General features: G+C 40.9%; 1 protein-coding gene across 2 annotated transcripts in view; it reads right to left on the bottom strand.

Moving 5' to 3' along the window:
- Nucleotides 1-16598, bottom strand: part of TEX10 (testis expressed 10) — a 40442-nt gene extending 23844 nt beyond the window's left edge. Inside the window, exons 1-8 of one of the 2 annotated variants that reach the window (XM_063130858.1) lie at nt 16521-16598; nt 14251-14439; nt 12742-13454; nt 9799-10045; nt 6870-6982; nt 5449-5693; nt 3875-4010; nt 2037-2212 (exon numbers count right to left, since the gene is read on the bottom strand). In XM_063130858.1, coding sequence (XP_062986928.1) covers nt 2037-2212; nt 3875-4010; nt 5449-5693; nt 6870-6982; nt 9799-10045; nt 12742-13454; nt 14251-14430 — 1810 coding nt within the window. In that variant the 5' untranslated portion in view covers nt 14431-14439; nt 16521-16598. Of the gene's footprint in view, nt 1-2036; nt 2213-3874; nt 4011-5448; nt 5694-6869; nt 6983-9798; nt 10046-12741; nt 13455-14250; nt 14440-16520 lie in introns of those variants that run through there. The other variant, XM_063130867.1, reaches the window with a different exon arrangement.
- Nucleotides 16599-16976: the final 378 nt, after the last annotated feature.

Here is a 16976-nt window from a genome sequence, read left to right as displayed (position 1 = left end):
CCACTGTGAAGGTGGCAAAAACATCCTTCTGCGATGCCCCGCAGGTGCAAAAATAGACAAACTGCCCATAGTATGAGGAACTGCCCAATAGACAAACTGCCCATAGTATGAGGATCTGCCCAATAGACAAACTGCCCATAGTATGAGGATCTGCCCAATAGACAAATTGCCCATAGTATGAGGATCTGCCCAACAGACAAACTGACCATAGTATGAGGATCTGCCCAATAGACAATCTGCCCATAGTATGAGGATCTGCCCAACAGACAAACTGCCCATAGTATGAGGATCTGCCCACCAGACAAATTGCCCATAATATGAGGATCTGCCCAATAGACAAACTGCCCATAGTATGAGGATCTGCCCAACAGACAAACTGCCCATAGTATGAGGATCTGCCCAACAGACAAATTGCCCATAGTATGAGGATCTGCCCAACAGACAAACTGCCCATAGTATGAGGATCTGCCCACCAGACAAACTGCCCATAGTATGAGGATCTGCCCAATAGACAATCTGCCCATAGTATGAGGATCTGCCCACCAGACAAACTGCCCATAGTATGAGGATCTGCCCAACAGACAAATTGCCCATAGTATGAGGATCTGCCCAATAGACAAACTGCCCATAGTATGAGGATCTGCCCAACAGACAAACTGCCCATAGTATGAGGATCTGCCCAACAGACAAATTGCCCATAGTATGAGGATCTGCCCAATAGACAAATTGCCCATAGTATGAGGATCTGCCCAATAGACAAATTGCCCATAGTATGAGGGTCTACTGTATGACCAAGATACAATGGGGCTGATGGGGCTTCCCGAAGTTGATGCCAGAAAGGTGAATCTCCTGGAATTGATACCACTAGGTGTGCACCAGTCCCAAGACAGTCTTCAATCCTCTACCACCTTATTTATCCTATATCAACTTTGCTGTGTGGTTTTATCCTGGTTGTGCTTTTTATACTGTATTTCGTAATTGTGTTTTAAACTGTTGGGTGTTTTACTGTGGTTTTAATTTTTGTGAACCGCCCAGAGAGCTTCGGCTATTGGGTGGTATAAAAATGTAATAAATAAATAAATAAATAAATAAATAAATAATTTAAAACAGGGTTGCCAGCAGCCACCTGAATGTCCCTACCCCAAATCTCAGAAGACTTTGAGGGGCAAAGGTACAAGTTCACCCATGACCATGGCAGTACTGATTACGAATCCCTCAATAGCTCATCTTGTGATGAGACACAACTGTGGTGACTACAGCTGCCAAGGATCAAAATTTAAATGTGATCCCACAGAGCAAGCTGCATCTGTTGCCATCTTCTTGTTATCCACCTTGCTCCAAAGTCACTAGGGTATCATGAGACAAGACTTCTTCTGTGCCTCTTGCATCTAGGTGATTGGAGAATTTTGTCTTCCTGAACATAGGTGACTGGCTATTCACTACAGCCGGATACCATCACAGTTGGCAGGACTACTTGATTTTCAGACCAAGAGGCTTGGGCCACATGGAGTAACTGTTTGGTATAAGCCTTGGTATCCTCCATGGATAAAATACAAGTCTAGGCCCCCACACTTAGGCTTGGATTTCTATGGCAAAGAACTCTTACCAGGTAGCGAGGGAGGCACATGCATGACAAGTCCAAAACAGATGTTGGCACCAACGCTGATGGTACCAGCCAGGCCCAATGCTGAATATAACCTGTTTGCACAAAGGCTGATCTCATGGCCAAGCTAGAGGAGACTGCTATTCTGGATGGACTTTTCTACAATTATCTCTATTACAAATCTAATTTGGCACAAGTATTTCTCACTTCCAAAGAACATTACAGGTCCTATGAAGGTTCACTAAAATCTAAAACCATCTATCCGGGCTTTTTCAGATATCAAAAAAAAGTATTTAGCACCTATTTTAATATAAACCACAAATCCTAATACTATAGTAAATTTGTTCATCTTTTAAGGTGACACAAGACACAACTGTTCTTGCTGCAACAGACTAACAGCACTACCCCTCTAGAAATTTCACAAAAATCTTACCATAAATCCGAGGAGCGGCAGCCTGTAAACTCTGCAGGATCCCTTTGTTTGCCCGAGATGCAGCAGAATAAATAATACCAATCAACTGGTCTGAAAGCTCAGGGTTCTTCAAACCAAGAAGAACAAGTTGTTGAGGTAGACCAGCCAGCCAACGAGATAATACTTTACTTCTGCTTCTAGAGCACATGAGAGAGGGAAAAGGGGAAAGTCATGAATGTGGGAGGCAAATTTGAAGGGGATTTCTTCAATGGGGCGGGGGGGGGGGGAGTTGAAAGGTTTTGAGGAGATGCAGGTATCCCTTCTTACTCTCCACCTTAACTTTATATTCTATTTTTGCTGCGACAACAATTCTCTTGGTTGCTGTCATTTCCCCTACCTCTGGAATGATGCCATGATGCAGCATTGTTCTATGTACTCATAGCATCTGCCCTGAGAAGAGCTACCACTTTATGTGACAAAAATATAATTTAAAGCAATGTTCTTAATTGCAAGGCCCAAGGGCCACTTGTACAGCTCAAGTACAGCTCTCTCTCACTTTGCAGTAGCTGCTCATTCGCAGCACAGGTTCTCTAGCTTTTCCCTATTTGCTTTAGAAGTGGTTTGGCTTCTATGATCTGGACTACCAGAGGAAGCTTCTGGGGTGGGGAGTCAGAGACCCATGATGGCTGGGGAAGGGAGAGGGGGAGAGGAGAATGCAGGAACAATCAGCCAATTCGCTTTGCTGATGGAAGGACAAAGAGCAACATAATTGCATAACTGCAGTGGTGCACTGTTCAAGTGCTGGAGGTGGAGGGAAAATTGAATGTCCAAGTGAGAGAGAGCAATGTGGATCTGCACTGGGAGGTTTTGCAGCACTGAGTAGAACTGAGCACTCTCAGTGACAAGAGAAAAAAAATCATCCCAATCAAGACAAAGAATGAGCCTGTCAGGATTTGCCTGCCTTGCTGATGAGGCCTTCTTGGGCAATGTAAAAAGAGATGGGGAGAAAAGGCCTAAAAAGGCCTGAAGCCAACTCTGGTGATAGCGTTGCCACTTGATTGGGTGAAAAGAGGCCCCTTCAGCATGGGAAAGGTTGCCAAATGGCCTCAGAAGTGGTGTTTAGAACCAAAGTGGCTCCTGCTTGGATGATGGTGAAGACCACTGACTGAAAAGGAACCAAGAAAGAGAAAGCAATACCATGCCCAAACTTGTTGGCAAAGGTAAATACCTATGGAAATGTTTGACACCACACCAGCATTCAAGTTTTTTAAAAAATCTAACTTGGTTGGGGCCTAATTAAATCTTAACATTCACACATTTCCATAACTGCTTAAAGCGACTCACATAATTAAAAGTCATATAAAATCCAAAATACAATCTATAGTGAATAGCATGTCTGCTACTAAGAGGAAGAAAGGAAATTCTTGGTTCAGGGAAGGGCAGAAGGACCATCAAAAAGCCAAGAGGGGAGGAAGTGTTCACTTCTCATTGGTTCACCTCTTTCAGTGCAGAATCAGTAAGAATTTGTTAGCTCTTCCTTCTTGGGCCTTCAAGAACGGAGTACTCCCATCTATTTACTTTCCCTACTTCTAGAGTATATTATTCTTTCCTTCCCAATTTATTCTATCCTTCCCGATTTTTGGTCCAGTTCAAAATTTAAGTTGGTCAATAATTTTAATTGAATGCCTCCTTTTCCAGCAAATCCAAATTACCTCTATCAGAATAGTTTTATATCAAAGTGCCAGGCACAGACATGAAATTCAATTCATGACGAGTTAGCAAGTTGTTTTCTCAAAAGCTTCATCTAAGTTTTGTATTTTGTGATACTCAACAAAAAGTTGAAATGAAGAAAAAGTTACCTGTTGGTATGAGGGTTCAACTCTTCCTTTTGATAAACATTGCTAAAAAAATTCAAAAGCAATGTGCGCACAGGGAAAGGAAGACCTTTTTGCTGGTAAAGTGTATAAACTGCTTTCATTAGAGTCTCTGTTGCCACTAAGGAATGAAAAATAATAAAAACTTAGTTTTTGCCTCCTCTGAAACATTGCTTGCACCAAACTACCCAACATCTAGAATGCATTACAATGAGACTACAGAAGGATAATGCAGCATCAGATGCTGCTTCTATGTTGCTGGCATATCTTCACTGTAGCTTGTCTTGACATCTCAATGTATACGAAGTATTAAAATATTTTGGAGAAATGGAAAATCACTGTTAAGCTCTGTTTTTCTAAATAGAAATCCAGAGCACCATTACACAAATTATTTATGAAAATTAATCTTATTTATAGTATTACACGTAAGTTATATTGGTGCCTCAAAGATATATTGAATTATCTTCCCAACCACCACCAACTTAGGATATGGGGAGAGAAATGGTTTATTAGAGAGTCTAAGTCAGAGGCCATAGCTAGATCTAAGGTTTATCTCTAGATCATCCAGGGGTCAAATCTGTTCATCTAGGTGGCACACAGGGGATCCAGTGCTCAGGCCAGGGGCGAACCCAGGTTAGTGATGTACCACTGATTTCAATGAGCCTGATCCATGATTAAGCCTGAATCCAACTCATTATTGTTCACTCATTGCTTTTGATATTGAAGGGGGAAATTAAGCTCTTTTGATACATGTCTTCCCACATGACAAACATCAAACCCCACCTGTCAAAATATCCCTGTCATTCGAGTTCCATAGGCTGCCAGCAATCCTATATTCTCCACCACCCCCATCTCTGTCCCCTTGGCTGCAAATGTTGACAAATTAAAAATTCAATCAGTCCAGCTTTTGACATGTGTAGGGATGTGGAGTGCACGGTACTGCTGACAAATTTAAAATACCCAATACCGTGCATTCCACTGAAAGAGTTGCAACAGTATTTTAAAACCTGTTCAAGAGAATTCTTAATATTCATTTTGAGAACATCGATTGCTTGTAACTTTCCCCTCTTGAGCACCACTGGGAAAAATCTAAGTACTTTCATGAACTACTATAGCTAACACAAGTAGCATAATCAGAGAATCTATCCATGTAAAAAAATAACTCACACACACACACACACACACACACACACAGTCAGTGCAGATGTAACACTGCCCAATTCATAACCACAGTTAGGAGAATGGAAGTACAGTACTTCTCAGCTTTCAGTTTTAGAGCCCATCATGGTTAGCAGGTTTGTTTTTGTTTTTTGCAAACCTGTCAAGTTGTGGTTTGGCACCATAGTTAAGTTCTGAACTTGAAAGGGGAGAGGATGCCCAGACGACACCTCCTATGGCTAGAAGATGAAGCAATGTTACACCTGTACCAAACCAAGGTCAATTTACTAAGCTGCTCTAGACCACTTGTAGATTTTCCCATAGAGGACTAAATCAAATAGCTTAACAAAATGCAACATATAAGACGCACATATTCAGAGCACGTATTCAATAGATCTTACCTTTGTTTATTTGTATCTGTAAAAGTCTCCAAGCCACTCTGAGCAATTTGTTCAACTGCTTACTATTTAACTTACAACCATCCTGAAGGGTCTCGATCACAAACTTCCTAATCATATCTAGCCAATGAGAATCCATCTGCAGTGTTGAAGCACTTGCTAGTGAGACCATGATTTCACATAAGGTTAAATTCAACAAGAGATGGTCAATACAGTACTTGTTTGAAGATGTCATACAGTACTTGTTGCTAAATGGAAGACACAGAAGAGAAGTATTTTATGTAACTGGCACAACACATTAACACTTCAACTTGACTTAACAATGAAAAAGTCCTCCAGTACTGTAGAGGAATCGTTCTTAAGGCCTACAACACTATATTTGAAGATTTCAAGTAAGAGAGCATGTGCTCTAAAGTACTGAAGACTTGACAGACCCCACTGCAATCACAACACATGCTCAGCAATGGTCTGTAATAACAGAGGCATGATATTTGAAGTAGCTTTGATAAGTTACAAATACCACTTCAGTTTCAGAACTTTTTTATGCTTTATGTGTACTCTGTAATTCCACTGGAGTTGGGGGGGTAAGAAGTTTAGTGTTTACAAGAAGAAGCTACAAAGGGGCTTCCATTTTAGCAGCATTCCCCTCCAGATGCTCTGGACTACAACTCCCATCAGCCCCAGTCAATATGACCAATGGTCAGGGACAACGGAGTCGCAGCTCCAAAATATCTGGAGGGCACAAGGTTGAGGAGGCTGCATTTTAGATTTAACTGCAGTTTAGCAAGTCATCCAAGCTTTAAACCATGGTCAATCTAAAATCTTAATTATGGTTATTTGAAACAAGGCATTTTCATAAACTGTTGTTTGAAGTTGGCTTGTTTCAACAAATCAAATGCCCAGGATTGGATACCAAAGCAAGTTGGATTTAACCTAGAACAGAAGTGAAACATTCCAAACTTCTCCTCACGGCATGCCAGCCAGCGTGTGTGTGTTGGAAGGTTGTGTGGTGTGTGTGTGTTAGTGGGAAGACATGAAAACACATGAGGGCAAGTTTTTCTCCTATAATGTCAAACTATGATTTAATGTTACATTCAAATAGGCTAGTGCAAAGTTACACCACTAGAGAAACTGCTGGTTGCACAAGTCAGTCTTCCAATCCCAATGGTTCAAGCCACTGCTTCTATGGGTAGCAAATCAACATAAATAACTGCAGTATACAGACCACAGCATGGTTTCCAGTTTCATTTGTCTCCTATTTCTCACAAAGAAAAATCCAGCCAATTATTGGGTTCTTTCCACTATCATTCCCAGATTTCCTATAACTGCTATGATTATGGAAAATTAGGAACCTCTGCTAATTATTTGAACAGATAACTACTCTATTCTGACTCTCCTTGCCTTTTTAAAAACCTCACTCATACCTTTTCAAGGAATCTTTCTTTCTATGCTTGATTGTTTCTTCGAAAGAGTAAGGAAAACGACACATGAAATGGTGCTTGAAATCAATCAGGTAATTTGCTCGAAGCCACGCTTCCTATTGGAAAAACAGCATACATCGAGACAAATAAGCCAAGGCAATGATTTTCTCTAAGCAATTCCTGCTAATAGTTTTATGAAAAGTGGAATGTTTATAATGGAAGCATTTTCATAAACTATTCCAGTTATTTAAAAGACTTACGTGCACACTTAACATTCCCATTATTTTGCTACAACAACATGGCACTTTTTGGCACTATCAGTAGCGAGGGTGAGGGGGGAAAGTCACAAAAAATCTTCTATAAAAATAGGTTGTAGGGTATAAATATGTTTTCTCTCACCCGCACACACATGAGCAGTCATACCCAATTCAAACCCAGGACCCCTGCTGTCTATTACTGGGGTGAGAATAGTAGGCAGAAGATACAGCTCAGTAAAATGCCATACTGACTAATCCAGAGACTTTATGTTGCCCGTTAACTTGCAGAAGCCAATGACGCACATGCGTATTCTCTATTTCAAGATGGTTCACAGAGCCAAGTACCTCAGCTCAGAGTTTCTGATTTAAGCTTGGGAATTCCAAGAAAAAGCTGTTTCTGTCATAAACTCATTTGTTCAAGAAAAACGAGCCAAATTTCCCCATAGTCCTCTGTGAAGAAATGACAGGTATGTAACTGTCATTATACTAATGTTTACTTTGTATGTCTCTGAGAAGCTATAAAGTATCTGAGTAGGCCTGAGGCCTTGCTTTGTTACTGTCAATGCCTTGTGTAATAATTCCTTGGTGACAGTTTTGTAGGGGGACAGTTAAATTCCATTTTGATTGGCTGGGGATTCTAACTAGGCGAAAAAGAGAAGTTGGGAAATGGCAGTAGACAGAGTCTGATAGTTGGTAGTCAGAGAGGGAGATGGTCTGTTGGTTGGTGTGTGGAGCAAGAGAAGACTCAGAAAAAATCTGAGAATATTGAGATACTGAGAATATTGAGCTAAAGCCTCAATATTAAGTTATTCCTTCACTGTGTGATAACCATACATTGCTGGAGAAGTTCTCAGGTAGGGAACAGGTGGCTATATTATGCCAGGAACTTATCCTAAGATCTTATCAGAAGAAGGTTGAACAAGCCAGCATGAAAAACCAGATAAACTGTCCAAACAGCCAGTAGTACAACTGGGGGAGCTTTGGCATCAGAGGAAAACTGTACCCAAGAGCTGGACTTAGTTGAGGGTGAATTTTGGTTAGGGTGGATGTTTAGGGAATTTGGCCTGAGGTTAAAAATAAATATTTAAGAAGTCTGTATCAGCAAAAGTATATCTTGAATGGAGAATTGTTAGTAAGTAGTCTTTTGAAAACACCAAAGTAAATATTTCCTTATGTATAAAATAACCTTTTAATGCACCAATTGTTTAATAGTTCATCTTGTCTCTAGTGATGGTGCCTTTCTCATGCCTTATACCAAGCTACTAGGAGCTTTGAAAATATTCTAAGGTAATTGTAAAAGGGTCAATATGTGGAATTCTTGCGTTATAGTGGCACAGAGTTCCTTAGGCCCTGGAATATAAGTGTTTGATAGAATAAGAAATCCCATAAGTGGGACTGTGGAGTGAAGGAACAGTTTTACCATACCCTCAAACTAGGAAACTATTTTTAAACATATTGGGGGTGTTCACATGACACAACATGCAAACAACACTGTGCAGCTGCCATTTTGAATACTCCCACTCGGGAGTTGTCATTTTGTGCAAACCCTTACATAACCCACGCTCGCTAGGGTCGCACAACACAATAACCGAGCAGGGGTTACATATGCAACCTGGCACTTCCAGGTGCTATGGTTTGTCATGAGTTCAATCACCCACGATGAGTTACAGCATGCCTTCCAAACCAGGTCACTGTCTAAAATGTGTAGCTTTACTTGAAAGCAAGATAGAAAGCGTCAGGAATATGAGGAATTTTTATAATTGAAATATTTAAATGCAACATTCAACACAAATGAAACAATATTTAACAATATGCTTTTCTGATTCTGAAAGATGGAAAATTGATTCATCTTCTCATTCTGTAGTCTCACAAATAAAAGGAGAGAGGTTGGGTGCATATACCTCCTGAATAAATGATGTTCAGACTAACTGAAGCTCATTTACCTTATGAGTAGAAAGATTCTAAGGGTTTATTAGTTTTTGGAAATACTCAGATGTTTTATTAATTAATTTATTATTTATTTAGAATGTTTATATACCGCTCCTCATTGAAAATTTTTGGAGCGGTGTACAAGGTAAAATGAAAATAAAAACAGAATAAAACAAAACAAAATTTAAAAGAAGCAAAAAAACAGAAATCCAAGGCTGCATATTAAAGAAAGGCTTCTTGGAATAAAGATGATTTCAGGAGGCACCGAAAGGAGTACAAGGTTGGAGCCTGCCTGACCTCCAGAGGCAGGGAGTTCCACAAGAGGGGAGCCACCACGCTGAAGGCTCTTCCCCTGGTGGATTCCAATCGGAGGATGGATCTAGGTGGAACCACCAGGAGCAGGCCCTTGGATGACCTCAGTGACTGGGCAGGTTCGTAAGGGAGAAGGCGCTCTCTCACTGCTTTTTAAAAAAATTAAATGTTTTTTTAAATTTTACTGCAGGTTTACTTCTATTTTAACTTTTGTAAATGTATATTTATATGTTTTAATTGTATACGTTTTAACCTTATAAACCACCTTGAGTCCTAGTACTGGGGAAAAGGTGGGATATAAATATAATAATAATAATAATAATAATAATAATAATAATAATTTATTAAAGCCATTGTTCATGCATTCTTTCCTATCTTAATTAGAAAAAAGAACAACTTGCCAAGGCCATACTACTTGAACAATTTTATCTTACCATTTCATGTGGATCTTCATTTTGTTTTGCAAGCTTCCACAACAGGTGTATGATACAAAGTACTTGCTCCATGATATGCTGAGATCCAGGTTCCAGAAGATTTTCAAGAATGGAATCCGCAAGTTGTGTAGGAGATGCTTCAATCCAACAATCAAGCAGCAATGGAATTATTATTTGAATAAAGCTTTTTAAGTTGTCAGCAGATGAGAGGCCTTTTTCGACACTGCCTGTCATACTCACCAAAGACCTAAGAAACAGAAGCCAAAAATATTTTATTTTTAGTCTTACAAAACTACTGCACAGAGTGACCCAGTTCAGACAAACAAATAGATACTGTTTAAAATGGATACTGTTCTATACTGTTGTTTTAATGTTTTTGATGGTTTTAAATTTTGTATAGTTTTTAATGTTCACTGTTTTTAACTTTTGTAAACCGCCCAGAGAGCTTTGGCTATGGGGCAGTATATAAATTTAATAAATAAATAAATAAAATCAGTCACCATTTGTTTTAATCTTCAATTTCCCAAGCTGGGCTTGTTGTGTAGTCCAAACCCTGGAAGCAGAGCTTGTTTGAGGGGGGAAACAACCCTCAAGTAAGCCATGGGCTGTTGTAGCTTATTTAACGGTTGTTTCCCCCTCAACAAACCACATCGCCCAGGTGTGAATGGCATGACAAGATATGCCTCGGCAGGTAATTAGGAAAATAGAATCAGCACGCACCAGGGATTAAAACAAGCTAACATGACTTATTTAAGATATAGTGGCTTGCTTAATCATGCAAACCAGCCTAGGGCATACAATGTCAAACATATTTCAGATATAATCTTAGGCACACCAACATGGAAACAGGAGTTAGTTCCAAGTAAACATGGACAGAATCAGGCTAGAATATGCTAAATGTTTTTTGAATAATAGTCAGTGGATTTGTATATTAGTTCAGTTAATTTGTATAAAACAGTCAATTTGGAATAAAAAATGTAAATGTATTTCCCAACACCTGCTCATCTTTTGGAGCAGGGAGGGCAGTGACCTGCCTCTCACTCCCAGAACCTGGGCCTCAAGGTGGCCTTACAAAGTTTAAAATATACATGGGGGTGGGGACAAAACCATAAACATTTAAAATACACAACAAAATTATAAGACATTAACACAGATGGAGGGCCAGATTATTCTCCAAAGGCCTGCTGGAACAAAAATGTTTTAGCCTGCTTCCGAAAGCCAGCCTAGCTTCCCTGGGAAGAGAGTTCCGGGAAGAGAGCTTCGGCTATTGGGCGATATAAAAATGTAATAAATAAATAAATAAATAAATTCCAGAGCACCAGAGCAGCCACCGAGAAGGCCCTCTCCCATGTTCCCACCAAGCGTGCCTGTGAAGAAGGGGGGACTGAAAGAAGGGCTTCTCCAGAAGATCTCAAAGCACGGGCAGGCTGATAAGGGAGAATACGTTCTTTCAAATAACCTACTTCCATGCTCCCCAGCAAACGGGGTTGATAAGAAAAACATACAAGCACTGATCAAAAGAAATTCAACTTCTTCAGTTATACCATCTCATCAAATTTCTGGCGTGTGTTGCGAGAGTTGGTTCAACTCCCACTGTGCTGCATCTCTGCCTTTGAACTAATGCCGAATGAAAGTATTAAGAGCAAGTAACCCCATTGTCTTTTGGCTTAATTATATTTTTATCCTATACTCCTTTGAAGGAGCTAAGTGGCAAACATAAATTTCCCCTTTAGGGAGTGTGTTGTGGAGTTCATTGTCATCAATATACTTCTCTACTACTTGAGACCACAATACCTGACAGAGTGCCTCCCCTGACATGAACCTAGCCATACTCTATGCTCAGCATTTAAGGTCCTCCTCCAGGTGACTCCTCCGAGGGAGTCTCAGAAGGCAGCAACAAGGGAGAGTGCCTTCTCAGTGATGGCCCCCCCAACTGTGGAATGACTGACCCAACAAGGCCTGCCTGGCACCAACTTTGTTATCTTTTCAGCACCAGGTTAAGAGGCTCTCTTTTCTCAGACATTTGGCAGCATATGTTGAATTTTTAAGCAATCTTGGATTAATCCTATGGTTATGGTTGACTGTTCAAAGTTGTTTTTAGAGATATTTTATGTATATTCCTGTCTGTTTTATGTAAACGGATTTTCAACTTTATGTAAATGGTTTTTATACTGTATTTTAATGTTCTTAATCTTTGTAAACCACCCCAGGAGCTTTACTTATGGGACAGTATAGAAATGCAATAAATAATAATTTAATGTTTTAAGAGATAGCTTCAACTTCTTCATTTCACTTATTCATGTACATTTGTTCTTTGTGCTTTATCGAGTAACAAGCAAAAAAACTGAAATTTATCACTATATTTTAAGACATGGTAGAAACAAGAAGGGGAGGAAGCAGCATACATCTGTTAAGTATGCTTTAGGATGGATTCCTGCATTGAGCAGGGAGTTGGACTCAATGGCCTTATAAGCCCCTTCCAACTCTACTATTCTATGATTCTAAGAAAGGGAGAGGCAACAGAATAAGGGATGGATGTGAGCAAGTGCAGTAAGTAAATTTTCAGGTGGGCATAAGTATTAAGGGGTTAAGCCTATATCCTGACGAAGGAAGGGATTTTCAAGGAGAGATTTGAAGGAAGAGGTGGCATTGCACAGATGTTCTGTAGAAACTGCCAGGCATTAAGGGAGAACACACAGAAAATTGTTAGCCTCTTTCCTTTAAGGAGAAATGCAAATCTTCAACGTTTTCCACAGCAGCAACCTCCCCAGGAATTGCTATGGTTGAATCTTCAACCAAGAATATGTAATTAACTGAAAGGACCGTAACAAACTGCTGCAATCAGCCTCATTACACAGCCGTGCTCGGAAGCAACTGCTTACTTTGTTCACATCATTAACAAACATGAACCTTCAAACAGATTGTAAGCACACTGTTTCTTACCTCAGCCTGAATGAGGAATTCATTCTGGGATGCAAACCACCATTTTCATACAACTGGATGTGTTGATGGCCATTGGCATGTTCCTGCCAATTAACCTGTAAGGAGTTCCTCTGTACTTGGTGACTGTCATTTTGTCCATGCAACCCTTCACTGTCAGTTTGTAATTCACTAGATCCTTCCACCAGCACCTGGAGGAACTTTCGGAGCCTGACCAGTACATTCAGCCTCCACTGTTGGGAAGTTACCCTACGATTAGGATTGACAGACAGCCTCCAGGATATTTTGTCTCTATTCTTAAGTTGTTTTGACAGTTGCCGATGAGAAATAAGTTCTACAAAGTTATTCAGCAACACACTACTGCGGTCCATTAGGAGAGTGGGGTATTCCTCCAACAGAATGTCCAATACTTTCAAAGAGTCTTCCTGAATTCCTTCACTGATGTGAGTCATGGCACTGGAGAGGTGGGCACTCACTAAAGGAAAAAATGGAGAGATGTGCTCAGCTCTTATTTTTGGAGCCAAAAACTTTAAGAGGGAGATTGCTGCGGCTCGTACAGTAGAATCCTTGTCTGTAAACACAGCTGCTAGCTCATTCAGTATATTCGAAAGGTGTGCATCAATTATGAATGGATACTGAGACAACAGGTCTTTGAGCCCCAAAAGCGCACTTTGTTTAACTCCTGCACTATAGTGGTTCATTTGTGAAAGCAGATCCTAGAAGAAATATAATGTATCTGTTAATAATTAGTTCAGATGTTATTTCATCACAAATGTTCTAAACCCAAAATGTTCATCTGAAAGTAGTTGAAATGTTTTTTAATTCTTCATTACGGTAACTAAATGTTTACAGAAAACGAAAAATTATCTTCTCACCCAACCACTTCTTACAGGCATATTTGCAAACAAGGGGGGGGGGACCATTACTAAGCGCACACCAAAAATAAAACCTCAACATGATAAGAAACAAATAGTCCTTTGTTATGCAAAATTGGGGGAAATATTCTCACGAGCCTTGAGAATCAGTGGCTATGAAAGTTAAAGATATATTTCTAAAGGATGAAATTTCCAGACTACAGCAGCGTCTGCAGAAAAAGGAGATTAGGACAAAAAAATGCAGCAGCAGCAGCAAGCAAACTGTAATTCATGAGATGGAAATGGAGAACACCACTGACATAGATTTGGGTTGAGGAAATGCTCTACATTATTACCCAATAGAGATTTCTAACTGACAATTACCCGAGGTGGTTAGAAATTCAGCAGGGATTCTTATGATTTTAATTTCAGTTTTATAATAATGGTAAAGTTAAAGGAATGAGTATTTGTTACATTACCTAAATTATCTAGTACTCTAGACACCTACACTGAAGGCCATGTGCCCTTTGGCACCTCCAATACTATGCTATAGTTTTACAAATGTCTATCATGCCTTCTATTAACATTGGCCTCACAGGTGCTAATGTTAGAAATTACAACAGTAAATGCTGGTACTGAAGTTTGTATTTTTCTATACCTTTATATTAAGCTTTCTGTTATTTGTTGGCAGTATTCCATCCCCTCTAAGTTGTTCAGGAAGATGTATGGATCTTGTTTTGAAGTTTGTATCAGTTGCATTTTCTAGTCTAGGCTTCTTTTTTCCAACTTTTAATTTCACCTTATGAAAATCCTCTTGATGTTTCCTTTTCTTCGTCATTTTGACACTCTGCAAAGAAAAATGGACAAATAAGTTTAAGAAAAATGAAATGACATGGAACTAGAACAGGCAAACAAGATGATCACTAAAATGTTTTTTTTAAAACCAAAGTTAATTCAAATGTTCAGTGACCGAGTTCAAACATAACAATTTCTGGGTTGTTTAACAATGGGTGATTGTTGGGCAAACTCTGGGTTGTTTAACCCCTATTCCTGAGGGTTGTTACCGTGATGTTCCAGGTTCAAACATCACGATAACAATGCAGGAATAGGGTGTTCCTAGGTTATTGACTGAGAGCAGAAATGACAAACACACAGAAGGCCTCATGCTTACTGCTGGCTGGCCCTGACAATTCCTAGATTAAACAAGCCAGGAACTGTGGCTATATGCAAACTGGGTATTATGTTCAGGGCCCACAATCTGACCTAAACAAAAGTCTCAAATCTTTTTGCTCCTCTTCCCAATGCAAGCCACCTGAAAATACGAAGACAGGACTATTCTTATCATGATGTTACAGCTCCCTACACGTTTCCCAAGTTGAGATCTTCAAGGTACTTTATTACAGTAATCAAAACTGATCCAAAACTGCAGTTTACATGGGACCTTGCTGTTAAAGTTTAATGTTTAAGCTACTGTAGAGGATAATGAAAGAAACATACAATAGTATGCAGAAATGTACAAGATATACATATCAAAAGGCTTTAGGTATAAATGCTTAAAATAATTTGTTTAATAAATTTTGAATAAGGCTTTTCTTTCAAAGATATACTTCAAAATTAGTTCAAAATATACTTCAAAATTAGTTCAAAGATATACTTCAAAATCACTCTTCAAATACTTAGAAGTTGTCACACAGAGGAGGGCCAGGATCTCTTCTTGATCATCCCAGAGTGCAGGACACGGAATAACGGGCTCAAGTTAAAGGAAGTCAGATTCCGGATGGACATCAGGAAAAACTTCCTGACTGTTAGAGCAGTATGACAATAGAACCAGTTACCTAGGGAGGTTGTGGGCTCTCCCACACTAGAGTCATTCAAGAGGCAGCTGGACAACCATCTGTCAAGTATGCTGTAGTGTGGATTCCTGCATTGAGCAGGGGTTTGGACTCCATGGCCTTTTAGGCCCCTTCCAACACTACTATTCTATGATTCTACGCATGAGCCATATTTACATTATGAGCCCCTCTGTGCTGAGGGTCAAAAAAGTGGGAAAGGAGCAGGAGTACTAACACCCATGACGACATGGGCTTTATAACAATAAAGATTGGCTCTTTAAGGCCATCCATGAACAATGCTCTAAGCACCTGGAAGGTAGGTAGAACACAATTCTGATGAAGAAAACCAATTATGCAGAAGACTTTGCACAACTGATTATATTTGTTAAAATCTTCGTGACATTGGCTTCTCTAGGCATTGCAGCTAAATTTAAAACATAATGGCAGCATAAAAGAAATACAGTAAAATCTCCCTACGACTATCCAGCACGAACTAAAAACCCGAATATACACACATGCAAGCACAGCGTAATATACGAAATGGATACAAAATATTAAAACCACCAGGAGCAAGCCTTGAAGCTACACTTGCCAGGGACTACAACAGTACATAAGCCTGAACCTGGCGCCAAAAAATTAGCAATGTAGACTATTCGGGTCCTCCCGGCAAACCTCATCACAGAGAGCTGAGAACCGCCCCCAAATGTTTATCGTTGCACGGAGAACGGTGGCCGTCCCGTTTTGAAGCAACCGCCATTTAAAAAGGGAGGAGGAGATCGCCAGCCGTCTTCCACCATGAAGGTGCTAAGGAAGTCCCACACGGGAAAAGCCGAAGAAGCGGGAAGGGGGGTTTAAAAAAGAAGAAAGGAGAGAGGGGGGGACACAAACCCTCTCCTTCCGACCCACCGACGAGGACCTCCCCCTCTCCCTCCCGAAGAGTTTCACGGAGGGGGGAAATCAACGGGGAAGAGGCGGAGCCTCACGGGGCTGAGCGCAAGCGGGGGGCAGCAGCGAGCGAGGCTTTGGCGGGAGGCAGCACACGCCACGCTCTGGACGTCACAAAGAGTCCACCCACCCACCCACCCTAGTTACTAACCTTCGGGGCGCCCTCAAGCACCCTGCCCACGCGAAGCCACAACAACCCACGCGGCAGCAATGCCTGGCCTCGAGAACTCCTTCCGGGTCTCTGTCTCTCGCGCGCGCCTCCTTGCCACGACCTCCGGAAGCGGTCGCCGCCGCCCTATCAAGAAGCCGGAGACATCGCAGCACGTGATGCCACCTGTGGAGGAAAGGGCTAGGTGGGCTTGTTCCTGGCTCGTGGCGTCTTTGGTTGCGAGGGGAGGAGGAGGAGGAGGAGGGAGCTGAGGAAAACAAACTGAGGGGAGAAAGAGGGTCGCGAGCACACACGTAGACACGCACCCATCCATCCGGGCTCCTCCTGCAGAAACCGAGACTGTCGGACTGGGAGTCGGGAGATCCGGGTTCTAGTCCCCACTCGGCCATGGAAACCCACTGGGTGACTTTGGGCTAGTCACAGACTCTCAGCCCAGCC

The sequence above is a fragment of the Elgaria multicarinata genome, chromosome 1 (genome assembly GCF_023053635.1).
Source record: "Elgaria multicarinata webbii isolate HBS135686 ecotype San Diego chromosome 1, rElgMul1.1.pri, whole genome shotgun sequence".
In the NCBI taxonomy this organism is placed as follows: Eukaryota; Metazoa; Chordata; class Lepidosauria; order Squamata; family Anguidae; genus Elgaria; species Elgaria multicarinata.
The sequence above is the reverse complement of the archived record's forward strand: the minus strand, read 5'-3'. Positions and strand labels throughout refer to the sequence as shown.